General features: G+C 41.5%; 1 protein-coding gene across 1 annotated transcript in view; it reads right to left on the bottom strand.

The window, feature by feature from the left end:
- LOC134337159 (uncharacterized) overlaps positions 1-21,064 on the bottom strand; it is a 120,435-nt gene that overhangs the window by 13,403 nt on the left and 85,968 nt on the right. The window contains exons 9-11 of the mRNA XM_063032002.1: positions 15,137-15,278; positions 6,450-6,572; positions 1,883-2,062 (exon numbers count right to left, since the gene is read on the bottom strand). Coding sequence (XP_062888072.1) covers positions 1,883-2,062; positions 6,450-6,572; positions 15,137-15,278 — 445 coding nt within the window. The remainder of the gene's footprint in view (positions 1-1,882; positions 2,063-6,449; positions 6,573-15,136; positions 15,279-21,064) is intronic.

A 21,064-nucleotide genomic window follows, 5' to 3' on the forward strand; every position in this document is an offset into this window, starting at 1 on the left:
TGTACTGGATTTTGGAGAGTAAGAGATAATATGTACTGGATTTTGGAGAATAAGGGATAGTATGGACTTGATTTTGGAGAGTAAGGGATAGTATATACTTGATTTTGGAGAGTAAGGGATAGTGTGTACTGGATTTTGGAGAATAAGAGATAATATGTACTGGATTTTGGAGAGTAAGGGATAGTATGTACTGGATTTTGGAGAGTAAGAGATAATATGTACTGGATTTTGGAGAGTAAGGGATAGTGTGTACTGGATTTTGGAGAGTAAGAGATAATATGTACTGGATTTTGGAGAGTAAGGGATAGTATGTACTGGATTTTGGAGAGTAAGGGATAGTATGTACTGGATTTTGGAGAGTAAGGGATAGTATGTACTGGATTTTGGAGAGTAAGGGATAGTATGTACTGGATTTTGGAGAGTAAGAGATAATATGTACTGGATTTTGAAGAGTAAGGGATAGTATGTACTGGATTTTGGAGAGTAAGAGATAATATGTACTGGATTTTGGAGAGTAAGGGATAGTGTGTACTGGATTTTGGAGAGTAAGAGATAATATGTACTGGATTTTGGAGAGTAAGGGATAGTATATACTGGATTTTGGAGAGTAAGAGATAATATGTACTGGATTTTGGAGAGTAAGGGATAGTATGTACTGGATTTTGGAGAGTAAGGGATAGTATGTACTGGATTTTGGAGAGTAAGGGATAGTATGTACTGGATTTTGGAGAGTAAGGGATAGTATGTACTGGATTTTGGAGAGTAAGAGATAATATGTACTGGATTTTGGAGAGTAAGGGATAGTATGTACTGGATTTTGGAGAGTAAGGAATAGTATGAACTGGATTTTGGTGAGTAAGAGATAATATGTACTGGATTTTGGAGAGTAAGGGATAGTATGTACTTGATTTTGGAGAATAAGGGATAGTATGGACTTGATTTTGGAGAGTAAGGGATAGTGTGTACTGGATTTTGGAGAATAAGAGATAATATGTACTGGATTTTGGAGAGTAAGGAATAGTATGTACTGGATTTTGGAGAGTAAGAGATAATATGTACTGGATTTTGGAGAGTAAGGGATAGTATGTACTGGATTTTGGAGAGTAAGGGATAGTATGTACTGGATTTTGGAGAGTAAGGGATAGTATGTACTGGATTTTGGAGAGTAAGGGATAGTATGTACTGGATTTTGCAGAATGAGGGATAGTATGTACTTGATTTTGGAGAGTAAGGGATAGTATGTACTTGATTTTGGGGAGTAAGGGATAGTATGTACTGGATTTTGGAGAGTAAGAGATAATATGTACTGGATTTTGGAGAGTAAGAGATAGTATGTACTGGATTTTGGAGAGTAAGAGATATGTGCTGGATTTTGGAGAGTAAGGGATAGTATGTACTGGATTTTGGAGAATAAGGGATAGTATGTACTTGATTTTGGAGAGTAAGGAATGGTATGTACTTGATTTTGGAGAGTAAGGGATAGTATGTACTTGATTTTGGAGAGTAAGGAATGGTATGTACTTGATTTTGGAGAGTAAGGGATAGTATGTACTGGATTTTGGAGAATAAAGGATAATATGTACTGGATTTTGGAGAGTAAAGAATAGTATGAACTAGATTTTGGAGAGTAAGGGATAATATGTACTGGATTTTGGAGAGTAAGGGACAGTGTGTACTATATATGACACTGTATTACATATTGAACGTGCAGGATTTAGCATGACTTGTACCCACAGTATGTGACTTCATGTGCATGGCTGAACTCTGCAGACAGCAGCAGCATAATTGAGCAAATGGACAGCACTTTCAGACAAATAAGACATATCTTCAATGGTTATTAAATGACATTATCAAACATCACTAATACCACTGGATTTCTTACCTGGTTCTTCACCTCTGTAACCAGATTTTTCTTCCTCCAGTCAACAGTGCTTGGACGCTTGGAAACATTTTCATTATCATCATCATCGAGCTCATTAGATTCTTTAACTTCTTCCTCAGTTGAGTTTTCAGCTTTATTTCTGAAGAAACCATTCATGAGCATATTGAACTCTTTATTGGTCTAGAAAGACAATTACAAGGACATCCATTAATGCAATGACAGTCCTTGGCAAATCAGACTCAAGTATGTTATCTCTCTAATATGCTGTGATTCTTTTTTTGTTTTGTGGCAGCAGTATAGTGTAAGAAATAAGAATGACTATAAGTTACAAAAATAAATAAATAATGCAAAGGGTGAATAATGGTGTAGTGTCATGGGCAGTTCAGTAATCTGATGGCAAAGGGTAAGAAGCCATTCCCTAAATGTTGAGAGTAGATCTTCAGGGTCTTGTATGTCCCCGCAGAATGTCAGCAATGAGAAGAGGGCATGTCCTGGATGATGAGGGTCCTCAAAAGTAGATGGCACCTTTTTGAGCTGTGCCCTTTGAAGGTATCGTTGATGTGCAGGAAGAAAGTATGAAACCTCCTGTGGTTACAATACACCAGCATTGATTTTGCAGTATTAGGAGAAATGATAATATCGAGCACCTTTGGCAGAGAGTATGTTCTTGCTTACTCTGTAACTGAAATCTGGTTTTTCAGACAAGCACAATTGCAAGTGTTTGTTGCTACTTTGTCCCAGGTGAAACAGAGAATTTGCCCATTGTTTCTGGCAGGAGGGAAAATAGTGTGGGACCTTCCTCCCTAGGTGGTCTTAAGAGCGTACCCCCACACATACTTGGGCCATTGTCTAGTCGTTAAGAGGAGGTCAGTGGCAGCTTTGTGAATCCTTTAAGTTGGTTGATTTTAGTGACTGTGTGCACTTCTGTGAAGTGTGTTACCTATGCAGTTCCTTTTGTACATTACAGGACGGGGTGGGTCTTTGTGTGAGTCACTGCTTTAACCTTCAGCTTAATAGGTTTTGCTTAGCTTGAGTTTGTGGTATTTGTATGGCTAGTCTTAAATCTCCATGTGAAGCTGGGGCACTGATGCTCTTTATTATACTGGTGTAGTAACTTTACCTAACACACTTTATTGCACTTTATTCAGTCTGATGTTAAATCAGGAGCTCTATTTTATGTGGAATCTGACTTGCCTCTCCATGTTTTTAACAAAACTTCTGTTTGTTAATAAAATTCGTTATAACTGTAAACTACCTTGTTGGACTGTCTACGTCAAGGAGGTCCAGAACCTGCCTGTACTACTGCCTCAGCAGTTACATAATTGGTACCTTTCTGGAATTATGAAGCTGCTTTCAATAGGCCATTCTACAATACAGCTGTACTTAAACCACAGCTGGGGAGTACTGGCAAAGCATAAACATGGGCAGAGTTGTCTGGGGGAGGTGGGGTGAGGAACCAACCCATTCTAATGAAGAACTGTTTGTACAGGTTCTTTGTACAAAGAGTACTTGTGGCAAGATGTTGCTATGGAGGAGACTATAGGCATATGAGCCCTCTGCAAATGCCTGCACTTTTAAAAGATCTACACCACAGTCAAATGCCACCTCCATCTGTGAACATTTATCATAAATATTTCTCAGTAGACTAATCTTAACCCTTGTAAGTAGCTGTCAGCACCTTTAAGGCATGATGTAGCTTACCTCAAAAGGATCAGCCTGCAGGGATCCCGAGGCAAAGTTTCTGAGAGGGTGACATTGTCAGCAAAGTAGCTACTTGAGATTTAGCAGGTAACTAAACTGTGCCTGTTCTTGCAGTAAAGTCTGGGTTGAGACTCAGAAACTCTGCCTCAAATCCCTCACGGGCTGCCTCTGATGAAACACTATTGCTCATTGCTGCCATGCAGTTATCAAGAATAGCCCCAACGACAAAAGTATGGAATTTTTCGTTGTTGGTGTGACCGCAGCATTTGCATCTACAAAGGGCATTGAGCCAGAGTTGAAAGCTTCCCAAGTGCAGCCACTCCTAGAGGACACTTCTGCCCTTACTACGTCCTCCCTGGCACATTTCTGCAGAGTGCCTCCTCCTGTTTTGTGTTTCTTTCTCCCACCTTTTAGTTGTTTCTGATATGGTGGACCTGGTACAATTTCTGCTTCAGTAGCATTTCTTCATTTCTCTCCACTAATTTCAAGGATCACCCTGCTAAAACAAATTGGGTTAGAAAGTAGTGCTGTTTGGGATGCTGGATTGGTGATCCCGTGTGAGGTTTGTTATGTGGAGAGCTGTCCAACACTCTGTGATTGAAAGGATGTATCTAGCCTTTTAAATAATGCTCATTTTTAGCCTACAGCATTTTTTTTTGTTCTGTGAGGGAACACAGACCATTGCAGTTTCAACCAAAATAGATGCAGATCCTGCTGGAAATGATTCTTGGGCATGACAGTTACTGACCTGAATGAGGCACTCTAGACTCCATAGAAAAAATGCATATAATTCCCATCGGAAGTCCATCCTTATTAACGATGACTGTTTTTTTTCAATTGACAAACGTCTTAATGTAATTTTTTTTACATTAATTCTTTGTTTTTGTAAACTAATTCTAAGTCATCTTTTTTCAGAATCTGATATAAAGGGAGGTTGGTTTCAGTTAAAAATGACCAAGGCCATTGCGCAATACTCATTGTACGATTGGAACCATTATTTTTCATGCAACTAAATTAATGGGAAGCCACCTTCTTTTATAAATGTGGAAGCCATTTTGCATTGTGAATATAACTTCACGGAACACTGACCAGTGGGGGAAATGAGTAAAAGCTGTTACTCCAAGATGCTAAGTTTTATAGGGCAGAACTGAACATCATTGATCAAGTGAGCTTCAGCTTTCATTACCAGCCACTGTAAATTGATGCCAGCTGGACTGCAGTTGAGGTCTATATTTTTCCTCACTGTCCTTGGAATGAAAGCAGAATTTCCAGCAGCTTTCCTAGTTCTGATTGTAAATCAATGCAATAAAGCAAAGGGGTTGCGCAAAGATCAGAAACAGAGAAAATATGGGAGAGGACAGATGACATCTACGGAGAGAGAAACAGAATTAATGCTCCAGGTTGAAGTTCAAAATTCTAAGTAAATTAATTATTGAAGTGTATATGTGTCACCATATACTAAAGGTTTTTTTTCTTGTGGGCATACTCAGTAAATCCAAGAAACACAATAGAATTAATTGAAGACCGCATCCAATAGGACAGACAAAGAATCAATGTGCAAAAGACAAACTGAAAATACAGAAGGAAATTAAAGAACTGAGGTCTTATATTTGAACACACGCAGTATACAGAATAAGGTAGATGATCTCTTAGCGCAGTTAGAGATTGGTAGGTGTAATGTTGTGGGCATCGCTGAGTTGTGGCTGAAAGAAGATTATTGTTGCAGCCTTGATATCCAAAGATAGACATTGTATTGAAAGGACAGCCAGGCAGGCAGAGAGGGTTGTGTGGCTCTGATTTTAGAAAAATGAAATCAAATCCTTCAAAAGAGGAAGATGTAGAGTTAATGAACTGCAAAGGTAAAATGACCCTGATGGAAGTTGTATACAGGTCTCCAAACAGTAGCCAGGATGTGGGCTACTAATCACAATGGGGGGATAGAAAAGGCATGTCTAAAGAGTAATGAATCAATAGTAATGAGGGACTTGAATATGCAGGTAGGCTGGAAAAATCAGGTTGGTGCTGGACCACAAGACAGAATTTTTAGAATACCTGCAAGATGACTTTTTAGAGTAGCTTGTGGTTTAGCCCACTAGGAAGATCAGCTATTCTGGATTGGGTATTTTGTAATGAACTAGATTTGATTGGGGAGCTCAAGGTAAAAGAACCCTTAGGGAGTAGTGATCATAATATGATGGAGTTCACTCTGAAATTTGAGCAGGAAAATTTAAAGTCAAATGTATCATTATTGCAGTGGAGCAAAGGGAATTACAAAAGCATGAGAAAGAAGCTGGCAAAAGTTGATTGGAAGAGGACACGAGCAGGGATGACAGCAGAGCAGCAGTGGCTGGAGCTTCTGGAAGCAATTCAGAAGGCACAGGATAAATATATCCTGAAGTATTCTAAAGGCCGGATTACACATCTGTGGCTGACAAAGGAAGTCAAAGCTAACCTAATAGAGCAAAGGTTTGTAGGAAGTTAGTTGGGGAAACTTTTAAAAACCAATGAAAGGCAACTGAAAAACTATGGGAAAGATGAAATATGATGTAAACTGGCCAACAATATTAGAGGGTACCAAATGATTTTTTTTCCAGATACATTTTTTTCAGAAGTAAAGTGTTCCTTTACTTCACAGCAGCAAATACAAAGGTGACTCAAGCCTCTCGGCAGTAGCTCATCACGATGATGGCTGCAGAGGTGAGCAGAAATAACAAAATATGATGTTAAAGGGTCAGATGAAAGATTCAGACATTGACAAGAGAGATTGGACTTTGTTACATGATATCAGTGAATGTAAAGAGCTCATTCAGTAAAATCATCTCATAACTAGCATCTGATAATCAAATATTTTAGATATTGTACACACCAGATCTCCAAATTGGTTCATTGCCACAGTAAATGTGTGCTTCCCCATTGCATACTCTTGATTGTGCTGTTCAATGTAACTCATGGCACTTTCCCAAATCTTCCTTTTGTTGATCTCCTCGTCCTGAAAAAAGACATCATGACATCAATCTGTAGCACCTTTCCATACTATCATTCTACAAATTTTTCAAAGGTTGCATGCAAAACCTGAAATATTAATTTACAGTGATTTTAAATTGCCCCAGTTAGTCTGAGAGGTGGGACTCATTCCACATGCAGGATCAACACTGCTAGCATTTGTGTAGCACATTTAATCTCGCAAAATCACCCAAGTCACTGCTCACGAGCTTCAGACAAAATGCTGAGCAGCACAGAAAACATTAGAGCAGATGATCAAGAGTTTTTTTTTAAAAAAAGGAAAGAAAGAGATGGTGGTGGATTACCTTCTGAAAACTTCCCAGAGTTTAGTGCATAGTACTGAAAATACATCTTTGAACTGACAAGTGAGTAAGTTTTGAGATCAAGTCATAGAACGATACAGCCTTCAGCCCAACTTGTCCATGCCAGTTGTTTTGCCCAGTGAGCTGCAACAAGCTTCATGACATAAATCGATGAGAAAAAAACCTGATTCCAATTCTGATCTGGATAGCCATCAAAGCTACTGCAATGATGTGGGATCAGAGGCGGAGACATCAGGCTAGGAGGTGGAATGCAGGGATTAGAGGCAGCAGGGACTGCTTGTACTTGGCCCATGGCCCTCGAAATGTCTCCTATCTATATACTTACGTAATTGACCTTTAAATTTTGTTAATGTGCCTGCCTCAGCCACTATTGTGACAGATGTTTCCAAATATGCACCATCCTTGGCCATGAAGCTGCCCATGATGTCCCTTTCGAATTTCTCGCCTCTGATCTCAGTCATATACGCTTTATTTTTTGCATCCCCTCCCTGTGAAAATGATTATGTGCATTAACTCTATGCCCCTCATGAATTTAATAACTCTGTCAGATTCCCACTCAGTCTCCTACCTACCAGAGAATAAGATCCTAGTCTATGTGATCTTTCCTTTTAACTTGGACTCCCAAGTTCAGGCAACATCTTGATAAACGAGAAAGAGTGCAATGATGATTTAATAATGTCTTTCCTATAACAGGTGACCAAAACCGTACACAATACTCCAAAGGTGGTCCCATCAGTGTCTTGCATGAACTGCAAAGTAACATCCTAGCTCTGAAATGGAACGTCCAATGAAGGCCAGCATGCCAGATGCTTTCCTCATCACCCTATCTACCGAAGAAACTGTTTTCAGTAAACTATGCATTTGCACTCCTTGTCGCTACTATTCACTGTGTAAATCCCATCCTGGCTTGGTCTTCCAAAGTGCAATCCCTCACATTTATTTGGATGGAAAGCTATTTGTCATTTCTCAGCCATGGATCTAGCTGACCAGAATCTGCACATTTTCAAAAACTTCTACACTGTCTATAATGCCAGGTAGTTTAGTATCACTCCAAACTTGCTGATTATACCTTCTACATTCTTGTTCAAGTTGTTTATTTAAATTTCAAACAAACCTCCCAGCACCCACTCCTGTTGCACTCCACTAGACATGGGCATCTAGTCCAAGAAATAACCCTTGATCATCACCGTCACTGAGCCAATTATGAGGCCAATCGGCCATCTCCCCACCCCCGGATCACATGTTACTTAACTTCCAGACCAACCTGTCATGTCTTGCTAAAGTCCATATAGGCAGCATCTGCTGCCCTACCTCTCCTCTTGGTTACCTCCTTAAATCTGTGCATCTGCAATTTTTTCTCTAGCTTCCCACAAGGTCCAAGGCTGCACCAGGTGAGGTCCTGGGATTTATCCATCTTAATGCACTTTAAGGCCTCCAATACTTCCTTCCTGTTAACTTGCCAGCTGGTGGCGCAGTGAGATCAGCGCCGGACTCCAGAGCGAAGGTTCCTGAGTTCGAATCCAGATCGGGCTATCCCGAGCATGCTTTCGATCCGTGCTGGGTTGAGTGTTGAACTAGCCACTTGGCCTCGTAAAAAATACAAGGGTCAAGTCAGGAACGTTCATAATGTGACCCGGTTAATCCTGACACCATGTGCCAGACAAGAATGGCTAAATGTCTGATACGACATGCTTAAAAAAAACTCGTATGTGGTCTAGGACATCACCGATCATTCCCCCCATTTCCCTTGCTTTCATTGTTTAATCCACAGTAAAACTGGATTAAAAATCTCATTTCCTTTTCCATACAAAGACAGCCATGCTGATTGTTAAGGGGACCTATTCTCTCCCTTACACGTAGTATACCTGTAGAATTTCATGTGTTTGCTTCAGTTTGCATGCCAAATGCCTCTCGTATCCTCTTTTTGTCTTCCTGATCTCTCTCAAATGTACTCCTCAACTTGTAGTTGCCAAGAGATTCACTAGTTTCCAATTGTGTTTACATGTAATGTAATACCTTCTTGTTGTTCTTAACTGGAGCCACAATATCTCTTGTCAACTAGGGTTCCCAAATATGCCAATTTTCCCTTCACGCTAACAGGAACACGAAGGCACTGCGCTCTTGACATCTCACTTTTTAAAAGCCTCCCTCTTAGCAGACCCTTTTTTCCCCTACATTCAGTCAACCTCTGCAAAGGCCTTGCTAATGGCTCTAAAATATGCTCTTCCCCTGTTCAGGATCCTAACACATGAACTAGATCTCTCCTTCTCCATAACTATTTTAAAACCTCACTGGACCCAAAGTGCATGCTGACAGATTCCTCTGGTACTTCTCATTTTGCAGGAGGCAGTCCAGCACTAACACCCTCTCTGTACCTTTATATTGTGGAAGGACGCTTTCTTGAAAACATTTCACCAATTCCACTCCATCTAGGCCTGTTACTCTATGGTTGGCCAATTAAATATTAGGAAAGTTAGAATCTATCATATCCTGGCCTATTATGTTTAGAACTTGCTGCAATCTCTACATAAATGCTCCTCCAATTCATGATGACTACTGGGGAGCCTATAATGTAGTCACATCAGAGTGATCATCGCCTTGTTTCTTAGTTTTATCAATATGACATTACTGGAGGATCCTCGCAGAACATCCACTCCAAGGACCATTGTTAGATTCCTTTAATCAAGAAGGCAACTCTCCTTCCTTTGTTACTTGCGGCTCTGTCATAACTGTACCATCTGTTTCCTGAAATAGTGAATTGCCAATCCAGCATTCCCTCAGCCATGTTTCTGTCCTGGCTGATATCCCAGTCCCCAGAACAAATCCATGCTTCAGACTCATTCACCTTGCCTGTTGTAATGAATGTGACAAGAATACACATAGATTAAGATGTTAGCTGTCCTGTGCTGGCACCAGTGGGATCAGCAGTTGGTCTGCCACCTATCTTCAGGAGAGAGAGACATAAGGAAAACAATGAAGCAGCATTTGGAGATGTTAATGAAGGGACGGGAGAGAGTAACGGAAGGAGAGCTGTCAAGATTGGCTCCCCCTTTGAACCCTGAACTGTTTGAAGTGATGGACAGGCGATACCCCAGCAGGGGGATAAAAAGGGACAGGTTCGCTAAGGCAAGACACACACGACACCCCGAGGTAACGAGACCCTGGAAGCAGTGCGTCTCCCACAAGCCGGTGGGAAGTTTTTGGACGGCTGGTCGCGGGATCAAGCCATAGACGCTCAGGGTAGAAAGGCACGATCGGCGGGAACCTGGTGTGTGTCCACCCTTGCCTGGGTGCCAGGTTCACCACAGAAAAACGATCGTACCTGGAAACGGAGGGGTCACAGTAGGTGACCTCAGATGACATCACAAAGGGCTCGCACGAAAGCTGACTGCGAAGGTCTGTGTGTGGAAGCCGTTTGAATATTCATTTGTTTTGCTCTCTCTCTCCTTCCCCCCACTGTCTGCGAACTGAACTGAACTGAATTGAACTGGACTTTGCGTCACTTTGAAACTGGTCATTTGCCCCTAGACAACGATAGAGCTTGATTGATCCTGTTATCTTAATTCTGTGTACATGTGGGTTTATCATTGCTGAACTGTTGTATTTATTATCCTTTTGATTAGAGTACTGTGTTGCTTGTTTCTTCAATAAAACTTTCTTAGTTCTAGTAATCCAGACTCCAACTGAGTGATCCATTTCTGCTGGTTTGGCAACCCAGTTACGAGGTACGTAACATGAAATAAATGCACTTTAAGCCAATGATTTATCCTCTCCCTTTACTGTGCTCCTGTCAAATAAACTAACTCTAATTGCTTACCTAATTATCTAACCTAACTCTAATTATCTCCTGATTTCTCATCCACCGCTTTACTGCTCAGGATCCCACGTCACTGTCATTTTAGTTTAAAACCTCTGTAGTATTGCAATACTGTAATTGAGAAGGGTGTAGATGATTAGAGGTGTGCAAGCTCTGCTTTGTACACGTTAGAAATCATTGCTGAGAAATTCATAACTGACATTTGCTTCACTGGCAAACATTGGGATGATACCTGAACATAAAGGTGGACTTGGGATACAGGTAGGATAATCATAGATGGTCCAAAGAAGGTAGAACAATGGAAGTGGGTTTTGAAGAATTGCATTCAAAGGCGAGAGGTAAATCTGATTGTTTCAGCTGCCATTGACTTGAGGTAGGGCTGAAATTGGATGATGCCTGTAAAAGTTCCTGACAGGGATGTAGTACATATTGCTACTTTGTCCATTGCAAACAATGCTGTTCATTGGCTTACCACTTCACCATGGAGACTAATTTTGTGAATACTAGTGCCATTTGAAACTGGCCTCAAAGGGGAGGAGCATGGTGACTGTGATAGATACTAGGAGGCTATCTACAATTGAAGCTGATCCAGGGGGTCTTCAAGAATGGCAGGACCTGGGAAAAGGTAGTTTGAATTATGATCTGATATTGGAGGCTTGCTGCAGGAGATGCCTGATTCTGCAGATCATGAGGGCAGACACACACTCAAAATGTAATGTGGTATTGGTTGTTGCTTTCAGTGCTGTAAACAATTCAATAGATTTTAATGTGCAACCAATGTCACTGAATGCATATTTGAATGACACGTAGTGGGGACTGAGTAACTCAATACACCAAATTCTCATGACTCTTCTCAAAGAACTACCATCATGTCTTGTCTGTCTAATATTACTTGCCCCCTGTTTGCACACTGTGTTGGTGCTAATGCAACTCTCAACAGCAGAACTGTACAGAATTCCAGCCGACAACCACATTATCCAACAGGATTTCACTGCACATGCTAATACCTTTCCATTTTTCTTGAGGGACAAGAGGGCAACCAGTCACCAGAAGCTCCCAGGAAAGTGACAGGTGAGACAGCATCACATTATTTCAATGGAGGAGACAGAGGATGTCATTAATGGAATGGCCATTGTGGATGCTGTATCAGCCATGGGGTGAAAACTCAGGAATAGATCACAACCTGCCTTGCCTTCATCCTAAATACTCCTTTGATGAATTCACACTGTCACGATATAACATTTGAAGCCACAGGCTCAGGTACTGATGATGCACGTAACCTGGGAGACAACTTCAAAATGGTATTGCTACCAGAAATGATAGATGTCCTGTGCTTCATTTATTTATTTCTCAGGATGTGGGCTCAAATGGTGAGAGCAGCATTTATTGCCCCAAATGAGGACACCTCTTTTTCCCTTATTAGAGAGAGAGCCTCTGGTATGTCGAATACCGGGTGAACGAGTAGTCTTTGGAGTACTGCAAGTCTGTGTCTTTTCTGATGTTTTGCTGCACGCTTGAGTGCTCGGTGGGGGTTGCTCATGCTCTTTTGCTGGTGGGGGGGGGTCGTTGCTTTACTGCTGTTTGTGTGTGGCAGGGGGGAGTTGGAGGGAGCTTTGGGGTTTTAACACTTAACTGTCGTTCTATCTTTGGGGCACTACTTTGTTTTCATGGATGCTTGTGAAGAAAAGAATTTCAGGATGTATACATTTCTCTGACATTAAATGTCCTAATTGATTGGGGGAAACAAACCTGGGCTAAGTTGCCTCTCTGAATCATTGCAGTCCATGTGAAGGTGCTTCTACTGCACTGTTTACAGGGTGTTTCATGATTTTGGCCCTGTTCTGATGGACTAGAAACACCATTTACAAGTAAGCATGGTGTGTGATCTGGATGGGAACCTGTAGTGCTGGTGTTCCCATGCATTTCCTTTCTTTGATCTTTATGATGGTGGGGGGAGGGTGTGGTCAGGGATTTGGTAAGTGCTTGTCAGAGTAGTTCAGTAGTAAATGCCGACCCTATTTTCAGATGCCACACACTGAAGCCACTGTGTACTGTGTTGGAACAAAGTGGGGTGCAGTCAGTGTAATCCCCATCAAATAGGCTGCCTTATTCAAGACAGTGTCAACATGAATGTTGGAGCTGTACTCATCCAGACACATTCTGACTTCTGTCTTGTAGACGGAGAAAAGCCCATGTGTTATTCACTGCAGAGCACCTATCCCTGTGTGATTGTGGTATTTATGTGAGTGGTACTGTTGAGTTTCTGGCTAATGGTCACTGCTAGGATGTTTACACTGAAACTCACCAATGGCAGCATCAGAAATATACAGTACTGCCCTGGGCCATTTCAGCACACTTCCTGAGTTGTCTATCTGCATTAATCTAATTTGATTGTATTGGATTATATCCCTACAGCCCTTTCGCAATACCTGTCTAAATACCCTTTAAAAGTTGTAATAGTATCTGCCTTCACAACCTGCTGTAGCACTCAGTGCTGACTTTGTTAGGAACACCTGCTCTTTAATGCAAATAATGTAATTCATCCATCATGTGGCAGCAAGTCAATGCATAAAAGCCTGAAGACATGGTCCCCGAAGAGATGGTCATTAGGGTTCAGTTGTTCAGACCAGACATTAGAATGGGGAAGGAAGTGACATTGACCATGGAATGATTATTGCTGCCAGACAGGGTGTTTTAGTATCTCAGAAACTGGTTTCCTGGGATTTTCGTGTGCAACAATCTCGAGTTTACAGAGAAAAGTTCAAACACCAAAAAAAAAATCCAGCGAGTGGAGTTCTGTGTGCAACAACATCTTATTAATGAGGAAGATTAGTGAGGAAAGGCCAGATTGGTTGAAGGTGGCAGTAGCTCAAGTAACCACATGTAACAATGGTAGTATGCAGAAGAACATCTCTGAGTGCACAACATGTTAAATCTTTGTAGTGAAAGCATCTCAAACATACACTCAATGGCCGTTTTATTAGATACAGTGTGTGCCTAATAAAGTGGCCACTGAGAGTTTGTCACTCTGATGGGGGGGCAGAAGAAACTTAATCATCTTATTTAAATTTGTCTGCTCTCACCTTAAACCTGTGTGACCTCTAGTCCTAGCCTCCACTGTCTTATTAAAATGTGTTTACCATCTATCCTGTCTATGCACCTCATAATTTTGTAAACTTTTACAAGGTCACCTCTCAGTCTCTGACATTCCAGTGAGAATAAACCTAGCCCATTGAATCTCCTTGTAACTATGGCCATTCTTTATATGTCACATCCGAGTGAATCTCTTCCGAACTGCCTCTACTGCTACCATATCCTTTGTAGTGTGTTGATCTGAACTGTATATGTAAATGAATCAATGTTTTGTACAGTTTTAATGTTACATCCCAGATCTTGTCCTCAGTGCCTTGGCAACCATATTAAATGCCTTTTTCACTCCCTTTTCCACCTATATTGCTGCTCCTTGGTAACAATGGGCTTGCACCCAAAGGTGTCTCTGTACATTAACACTGCCAAGGTCCTGCCATTTATTGGCCTGCTTTTTAATACAGCCATATGAATTGTTGATGACCAAATTGCAGCACCTAAAATCTGCACATTGTAGTACAAGTTCAGACTGCTGTAGTTGTGATTTCGGTTATTTTGGTTATGCGTTCAAAAGTACTTTGACAGTTCCAGCAATCTATCCTTCATCTGAGGCACTGCACAGAAGTCATAATGACAGCATTTATGATTAATTCAATGTTGTCCACTTCTCTTCCACCAAGAATCACTCACTTCCACAACACCACCTGACCACTAGCACAACCTTTTCCATTCCCTCTCACCACCATACACTTCTCCTCCAACATGCTCCTTTCCCTACACAAATCCTTGAACATTTTGTCACCCCTCCCTATTCTTTTTCTCCTCCATTCCAAACTCATCTAATTCCCTTGCTGGCAGCCAGCAGCTCAACTTATTTATATTTTGAACCGCTCCAGCGCAGGCCTGCTTCAGAATATGCTGTAACACCTTCTGTGAGCCCTCCTTCAACTGTCAGGTAGAACTTGCCTTTAATCATGCCACTGGGGTTGCATGGTGTGTAAAGGCATTTAGGAGATTATCATCATGAACAGAACAAGGTTCATTCATAATGTTCGCACGCAGCTTGGATTTCTTTGATTCATTAGTTTAGCTGGGAGCGCTTGTTCTGACAGTGTGGCAGGCTGACACTGCAGTAATCAGCAGCAATGGGAAAGTAAGACGTTAGACCAGTGGCGATTGGGGAAATAGGGGCCGTACAGTTCAATAACGTGGTCATTGATGAACTGTTTAGAAAGAGACTACTTGGGTTGCCCTCCTCTCTCCCCCTCCAATCCCCCTCCCGGCATACACTGTCAGAGTTTAGTCTGAGAAATTCTGTTTTACCTTTGCATACTGCTTATTGTACTGTAGTTTCCAGTTCTTCCATTCCTCATCGCGAGTTGAGCTGACTGTGCAGTCAGAGGCCACAATCAGAATAGGCCCCACCACAAAGCCCAGAAACAAAGTGAACTTCATTATGCAGAACCTAAAGAAAAGAATGAAATGGCGTTACATGGAGCTGTCTGTGTTCATTATTTGTGATAAAGGTAGATGTTTTGTAGAGTTAAGGCTGATTTATACTTGTGTGTACTAGCTTACGCCGTAGCCTACGCAAATGGGCTACGCTGCTGTGAGCATTTATACTTGTGCGTTGGTGTGTCAGCGATGCTCTGCAATTCACTGCCAAAACGCTAGTTGGCGGTGGGGTTTCTATGCCACTGTGTTGAGTTTCTTCGTGTTGAAATTCAATACGAAGAATCTCAAACTTCAAACAATGGCGACTGAAACTGAAGGAGGGTGAATTTTCTGTGCTTGTCCGGCTACTGAGAGACATAGATGAGGAAATGCATTTGCAATATTTTTGGATGTTGGCAGGTAGATCTGACGATTTGGTTCATCATCTCTAACTATTTATTTCGCATCAGTGTGCACACAGTATACTCAGACACTGGCAATCACCATTCGAGTTTTAGCTTCAGGTGGAAGTCGACAGGCTGTAGCAGCCAGCTACAAACTGGCATCAAGCCCAGGGTCCTCCATAATTTCGGAGGTCTGTAAAGCTTTATGGAAAGCATTGCAGCCAGAGTTCCTTCCCTGCTCTTCAGTCGCCCAATGGGAAGCTACTGCAGCGTAGGAGGAAATGCGATGCTACCAAGCGGACCAATCACAGTTGTGGTTTGCGTAGTTACATTTTTGGGGAGGCGTGCGTTAGACTACGGCATAGGGTACAGTGTAGGGTACGCGCCTACGCCATACCTATGGCATCGATTTGAGGCACAAGTATAAATTGGCCTTTAGTGTTAATAGAAAACATTGGTCCTGATAGCATTCTGCCCCAGTGACTCTCAATTTTTTTCCATTTTTGCCTTAGCAAACTGAAAAATGCCTCAGAAGCATGGTTTCTGGATTAATATCTAGCTGTCCTTCAGCTTGGCTTAAATAATGTTGAAAGCAAGATCAATTATTTGAATTAATAAGCTGTAAAGAAAAGAAGACTGATTTTAGCTATCTAGAGATCCCTGCATTGGGGTATCAACATCCACAGTAATACTTGGCAGTGACTGGGAACAGAGCACTTCCCGTTCCAAGCATTCCCCATGAGGTCAGAGCACCAAACTTTGCATAAAATACTGTTTAATAATCATAATGTTCTGTGTGCTATTTATACACTGACATTCATGTGCTAAGCTGTATAAATAATTATATGCATTATTTGCACATTGAGGCCAGTAGTTGGACTTGTAGCACTGTGGGCAATCAGCCTCTCCTGGCCTTGCCACATCGCATTGTCCCTGCTTTAATTGCAACGCCCTGTATACAGATCCTCCTCAACCATAATGCCTTTATGCTAAACCTGTAACCAACCAACAGAGTTCAAGAGTGGCAAATACAGAAAAAGGGGCAGAACCTTTAGTTTCCTTTCAAGTTGTACACCATCCTGATTTGGAAATGTATTGTCACTGATCTCCATCTCTGCAAGCACTTTAAGTGTAGTTTTATCAGAAGGACTGCAGCATTTCGAGGAGGCATCTCACAGTGAACTCGAGGATAGATAGAATGAACAATAAATGCTGGTCCTGTAAACTATGCCAACATTGGAAAAGCAATTGAGGGAAGCCTGAAATGATACGATGCAATGCACTCTAATGCCAAGAACATTCCTTTGTTGTTTTATCATTAATTAATCATTATGCCTTTGGTGCAAATAGAAATTTATTGAGAGCACTCCTCATATTTATAAATTTAAAACCATACGACATAGGAGCAGAATTATGACATTTGGCCCATCAAGTCTGCCTCACCATTCAATCATGGCTGATCCTTTTTTTTCTCCCCTCCTCAGCCCCACTTCCTAGCCTTCTTCCTGTAACGTTTGATGCTGTGTCTTATCAAACTCTGCCGTGAATACACCCAATGATCTGGCCTCCACAGCTGCCCATGGTAATAAGTTCCACAAATTTACCACCCTCTGACTAAAGAAATTTCTCCGTTATCTGTTTTAAATGGGCACCCCTCCATCCTGAGGCTGTGCTCTCTTGTCCTAGATACCCCCACCATGGGAAATATCCTTTCCACATCTACTCTGTCTAGGCCTTTCAACATTCAAAAGGTTTCAATGAGATCCCTTCCCCATCCTAAATTCCAGTGAGTACAGACCCAAGCTATCAAACGTTCCTCATATGATAAACCTTTCATTCCTGGAACCATCCTTGTGAATCTGTTCTGAACACTCTCCAATGCCAGCACATCTTTTCTTAGATGAGGAGCCCAAAACTGCTCAAATACTGGTGTGGCCTCACCAGTGCCTTATAAAATCTCAGCATCACTTCCCTCCTCTTGTATTCAAGACCTCTTGAAATGAATGCAAACATTGCATTTGCCTTCCTCACCACTGACTCTACCTGCAAATTAACTGTTAGGGTGTTCTGCACAAGGACTCCCAAGTCCCTTTGCATCTCAGAGTTTTGGATTTTCTCTCTGTTTAGTCCGCACATTTGTTTCTACTACCAAAGTGCATGACCATGCATTTTCCAACATTGTATTTCATTTACCACTCTCTCTTCCATTCTCCTAATCCAAGTCCTTTGCAGCCTACCTGTTCCCACAACACCATCTGCCCCTCCATAAATCTTCGTATCATCTGCAAACTTGGCAACAAAGCCATCTATTCCATCATCAAAGTCATTGAAATGCAGCAGGAAAAGAAGTGGTTCCAATACCGACCCCTGTGGAATACCACTACATACTGGCAGCCAACCAACCAGAAAAGGATCCTTTTATTCTCTCCTACCAATCAGCCAATGCTCTAACCATGTTAGCAACTTTTCTGTAATACCATGGGCTCTTAACTTGGTAAGCAACCTCATGTGTGGCACCTTGTCAAAGGCCTTCTGAAAGTCCAAATATACAACATACCCTGCATCCCCTTTATCTACCCTATGTGTAATCTCCTCAAAGAATTCCAACAGGTTTGTCTGGCAAGGTTTTCCCTTAAGGAAACCATGCTGACTTTGTCCTATCTTGTCCTGTGTCACCAAGTACTCCATAACCTCATCCTTAACAATTAACTCCAACATCTTTCCAAACACCAAGGTCTGGCTAACTAGTCCATGATTTCCTTTCTGCTGCCTTACTCCACTCTTTAAGAAAGGAGGGACATTTGGAATTTTCCAGTCCTCTAGCACCATGACAGTGTCCAATGATTTTAGAAAGATCATTGATAATGCCTCCACAATCTCTACCGCTACCTCTTTCAGAACCATAGTGTGCAGTTCATCTGGTCCAAGTGACTTGTGTACCCTTGGGTCTTTCAGCTTTCTGAGCACCTTCTCCCTTGTAATAGTAACTGTACTCACTTCTGTTCCCTCACACCCTTCAACACCTGGCACACTGCTAGTGGCTTCCTTAGTGAAGACTAGTGCAAAATACTCATTTAGTTCAACTGTCACCTCCTTGTCCCCCATTATTTTTTCTCCAGTCTCATTTTCTAGCAGTCCTATATCCACTCTCATCTCTTAATTTTGTACATATTTGAAGAAGTTTTTACTATCCACTTTGATATTGTTTGTTAAGTTGTTTTCATATCTCATCTTTATTATTTTGGAAACTATTTCAAAATTTAAAGGTATTACCAAATTGTGTTTACTTTAGAAAAGGAAAGTGGAAAAGTACAGAAAAAAATGAGAACTTTCTGATGGGGTGTGCTACTGGGGTTAGAATTTTCATCTTGATAACTGAGGTTATACACTTAGTAAGAAAAACAAGGAAGTCACATATTCCTTGAAGATGTGTAATTGACTGATGCATTGATGACTAGATACAGAAACATTATCTATTAGTGAGGCCATGACAAAAGCAAAACAAAGCAAAAGGATTTAGTTCTGAAGGCACACACTGAAATGCAAACCATTTGTCAGACTTCTGTGAAATCTGGTGTAGATTACGCATGGAGTTCTGGACCCCAGGTAAAAATAGAAATAAGAATTACCAGATAAAGTGCAAAAACATTTTACTGATGATGCTGGAACTGAAAGATTATTCTGACTGGAAACAATTAACCAGCTGGATACTCCCTCCCCAAAAGGTGGAGTCTTGAGGGGTTCTGAGGCTAGTTAACACTGCAATAGGATTTTACATTAATTTCCGTTGTAAACAAAGTTCCTGAGCAAGCTCACATTTTGAATGCCTGCGCCATTGACCAGAGTCTGGAACCAACCATGACAATAGCATAGGAACAGCTACACATGCTGACCCATCTTATCCTTTCTAAAGTTTACGAGCTTCAAGCGAAATGTAATGGAATACTGGCTGGAGCCCTGGATCGTGCAACTGCTTTCAGACAACAGCACCAAGATGAGAAGATTTGCTCACCACTTCAGTTGGTTTCACTCCACTCTCACTGATGGACTTCAACTGCAGGATGATCGATTGCAGCAGATAACCAAGGTTTCTGTAATCTCTACCACCAAGAAGGACCAGAGCAGCAACATCCTGTAAATGATGCCTCCAGCCCATATTCTATCCCATTCCACATGACTGATTAAGTGTACCACTTAACACCAATCTAGAAAACCTTCCTCCCAAGTACATCATATAAATAACCCTCTGCAACATTCTCCAGGTGGCCAGGAAAAGGCAATAAATTGTCCCATTTCTAAATGTATCTGGTGGGGGGAAAAGCATGGATTGTTTTTCTGAAGTGTTGAAGGCTGAGGGAAACCTGATGAAAATGCATAACATCGAGAGGTATGTAGATATTCAGTGCCTCTGAGCCTTTTGCCCAGGATGGAAAGATCAAACTCTAAAGGGCATAGGTTTAACATTAGAGGGAAAGCTTAAAGATGTACAAAGCAAGTTATTTTTTCAATGCATAGATTGGTAGGTGCCAGGAATGCTTTGCCAGGGGAGACGGTACAAACAGATGATAGCAACTTCTATGGGGCATTTGGAACATGTGCAAGCAGATGGAATTAGTTTACACAGTCAGTAGACGTGGTGGGATGCAGGGAGTGTATCTTTGATTAGAATTAGACTACACAGTGATGCAGCTAGCACAATTGCTACATCACAGCTCTAGTGAGCCAGATTGACCCTTGAATTTAGGTGCTGTGTGTGAGAAGTTTGCACGTTCTTCCTACAATTATGTGCAATTTCCTCAGCCCAAAGACGTGCAAGTTGGGAGTTGTAAATTGCCCCTTGTGTACGTGAGTGGTAGAATTTGGTGTGAGTCGACGGGAATGTAGGAAGAATAAAAAGGGGCAAGAGTAAGTGGGAATCGATGGTTGGCATAGACCTGCTACGTCAAAAGGCCTTTCTGTGCTGTATGTTCCACAACTTAAACACATGGACGATCAAAAGTTAGTTTACCTATTGATAAGTAACCAGCTGTACACTTCCCAAAGCGATGGAACCAAGGAATTTGTTCCCTGTTCCATTTGGGCCTTAGTACAAAATATGTATAAAACCTGTCTCTTCCCCTGCAGTTCGATTACATCCCCTCCAGCCCTCTGCTGCCAAGTCTGTACAAGGAATAAAAAGAAGGCTTGCATTAGCAGACTCACCTTGAAATGTTGCTGCCCTTGAAGCTTCACTGAACATTTGGTGTATCCCAGTTAAATACTTGGGGACTATCCCAGGATCTGCCCTCATTTCACATTGCAACACCATTGATTGGGAAACCTATGGAAGTAACATCATGATTTTCAGAGTGATGCTTAAAAATCAAATTCCTCTTTTTGAGGACACACAAGGTGTGTGATGTAACTCTTCCTA

This window comes from Mobula hypostoma, chromosome 24 (assembly GCF_963921235.1).
Source record: "Mobula hypostoma chromosome 24, sMobHyp1.1, whole genome shotgun sequence".
Classification (NCBI taxonomy): domain Eukaryota; kingdom Metazoa; phylum Chordata; class Chondrichthyes; order Myliobatiformes; family Myliobatidae; genus Mobula; species Mobula hypostoma.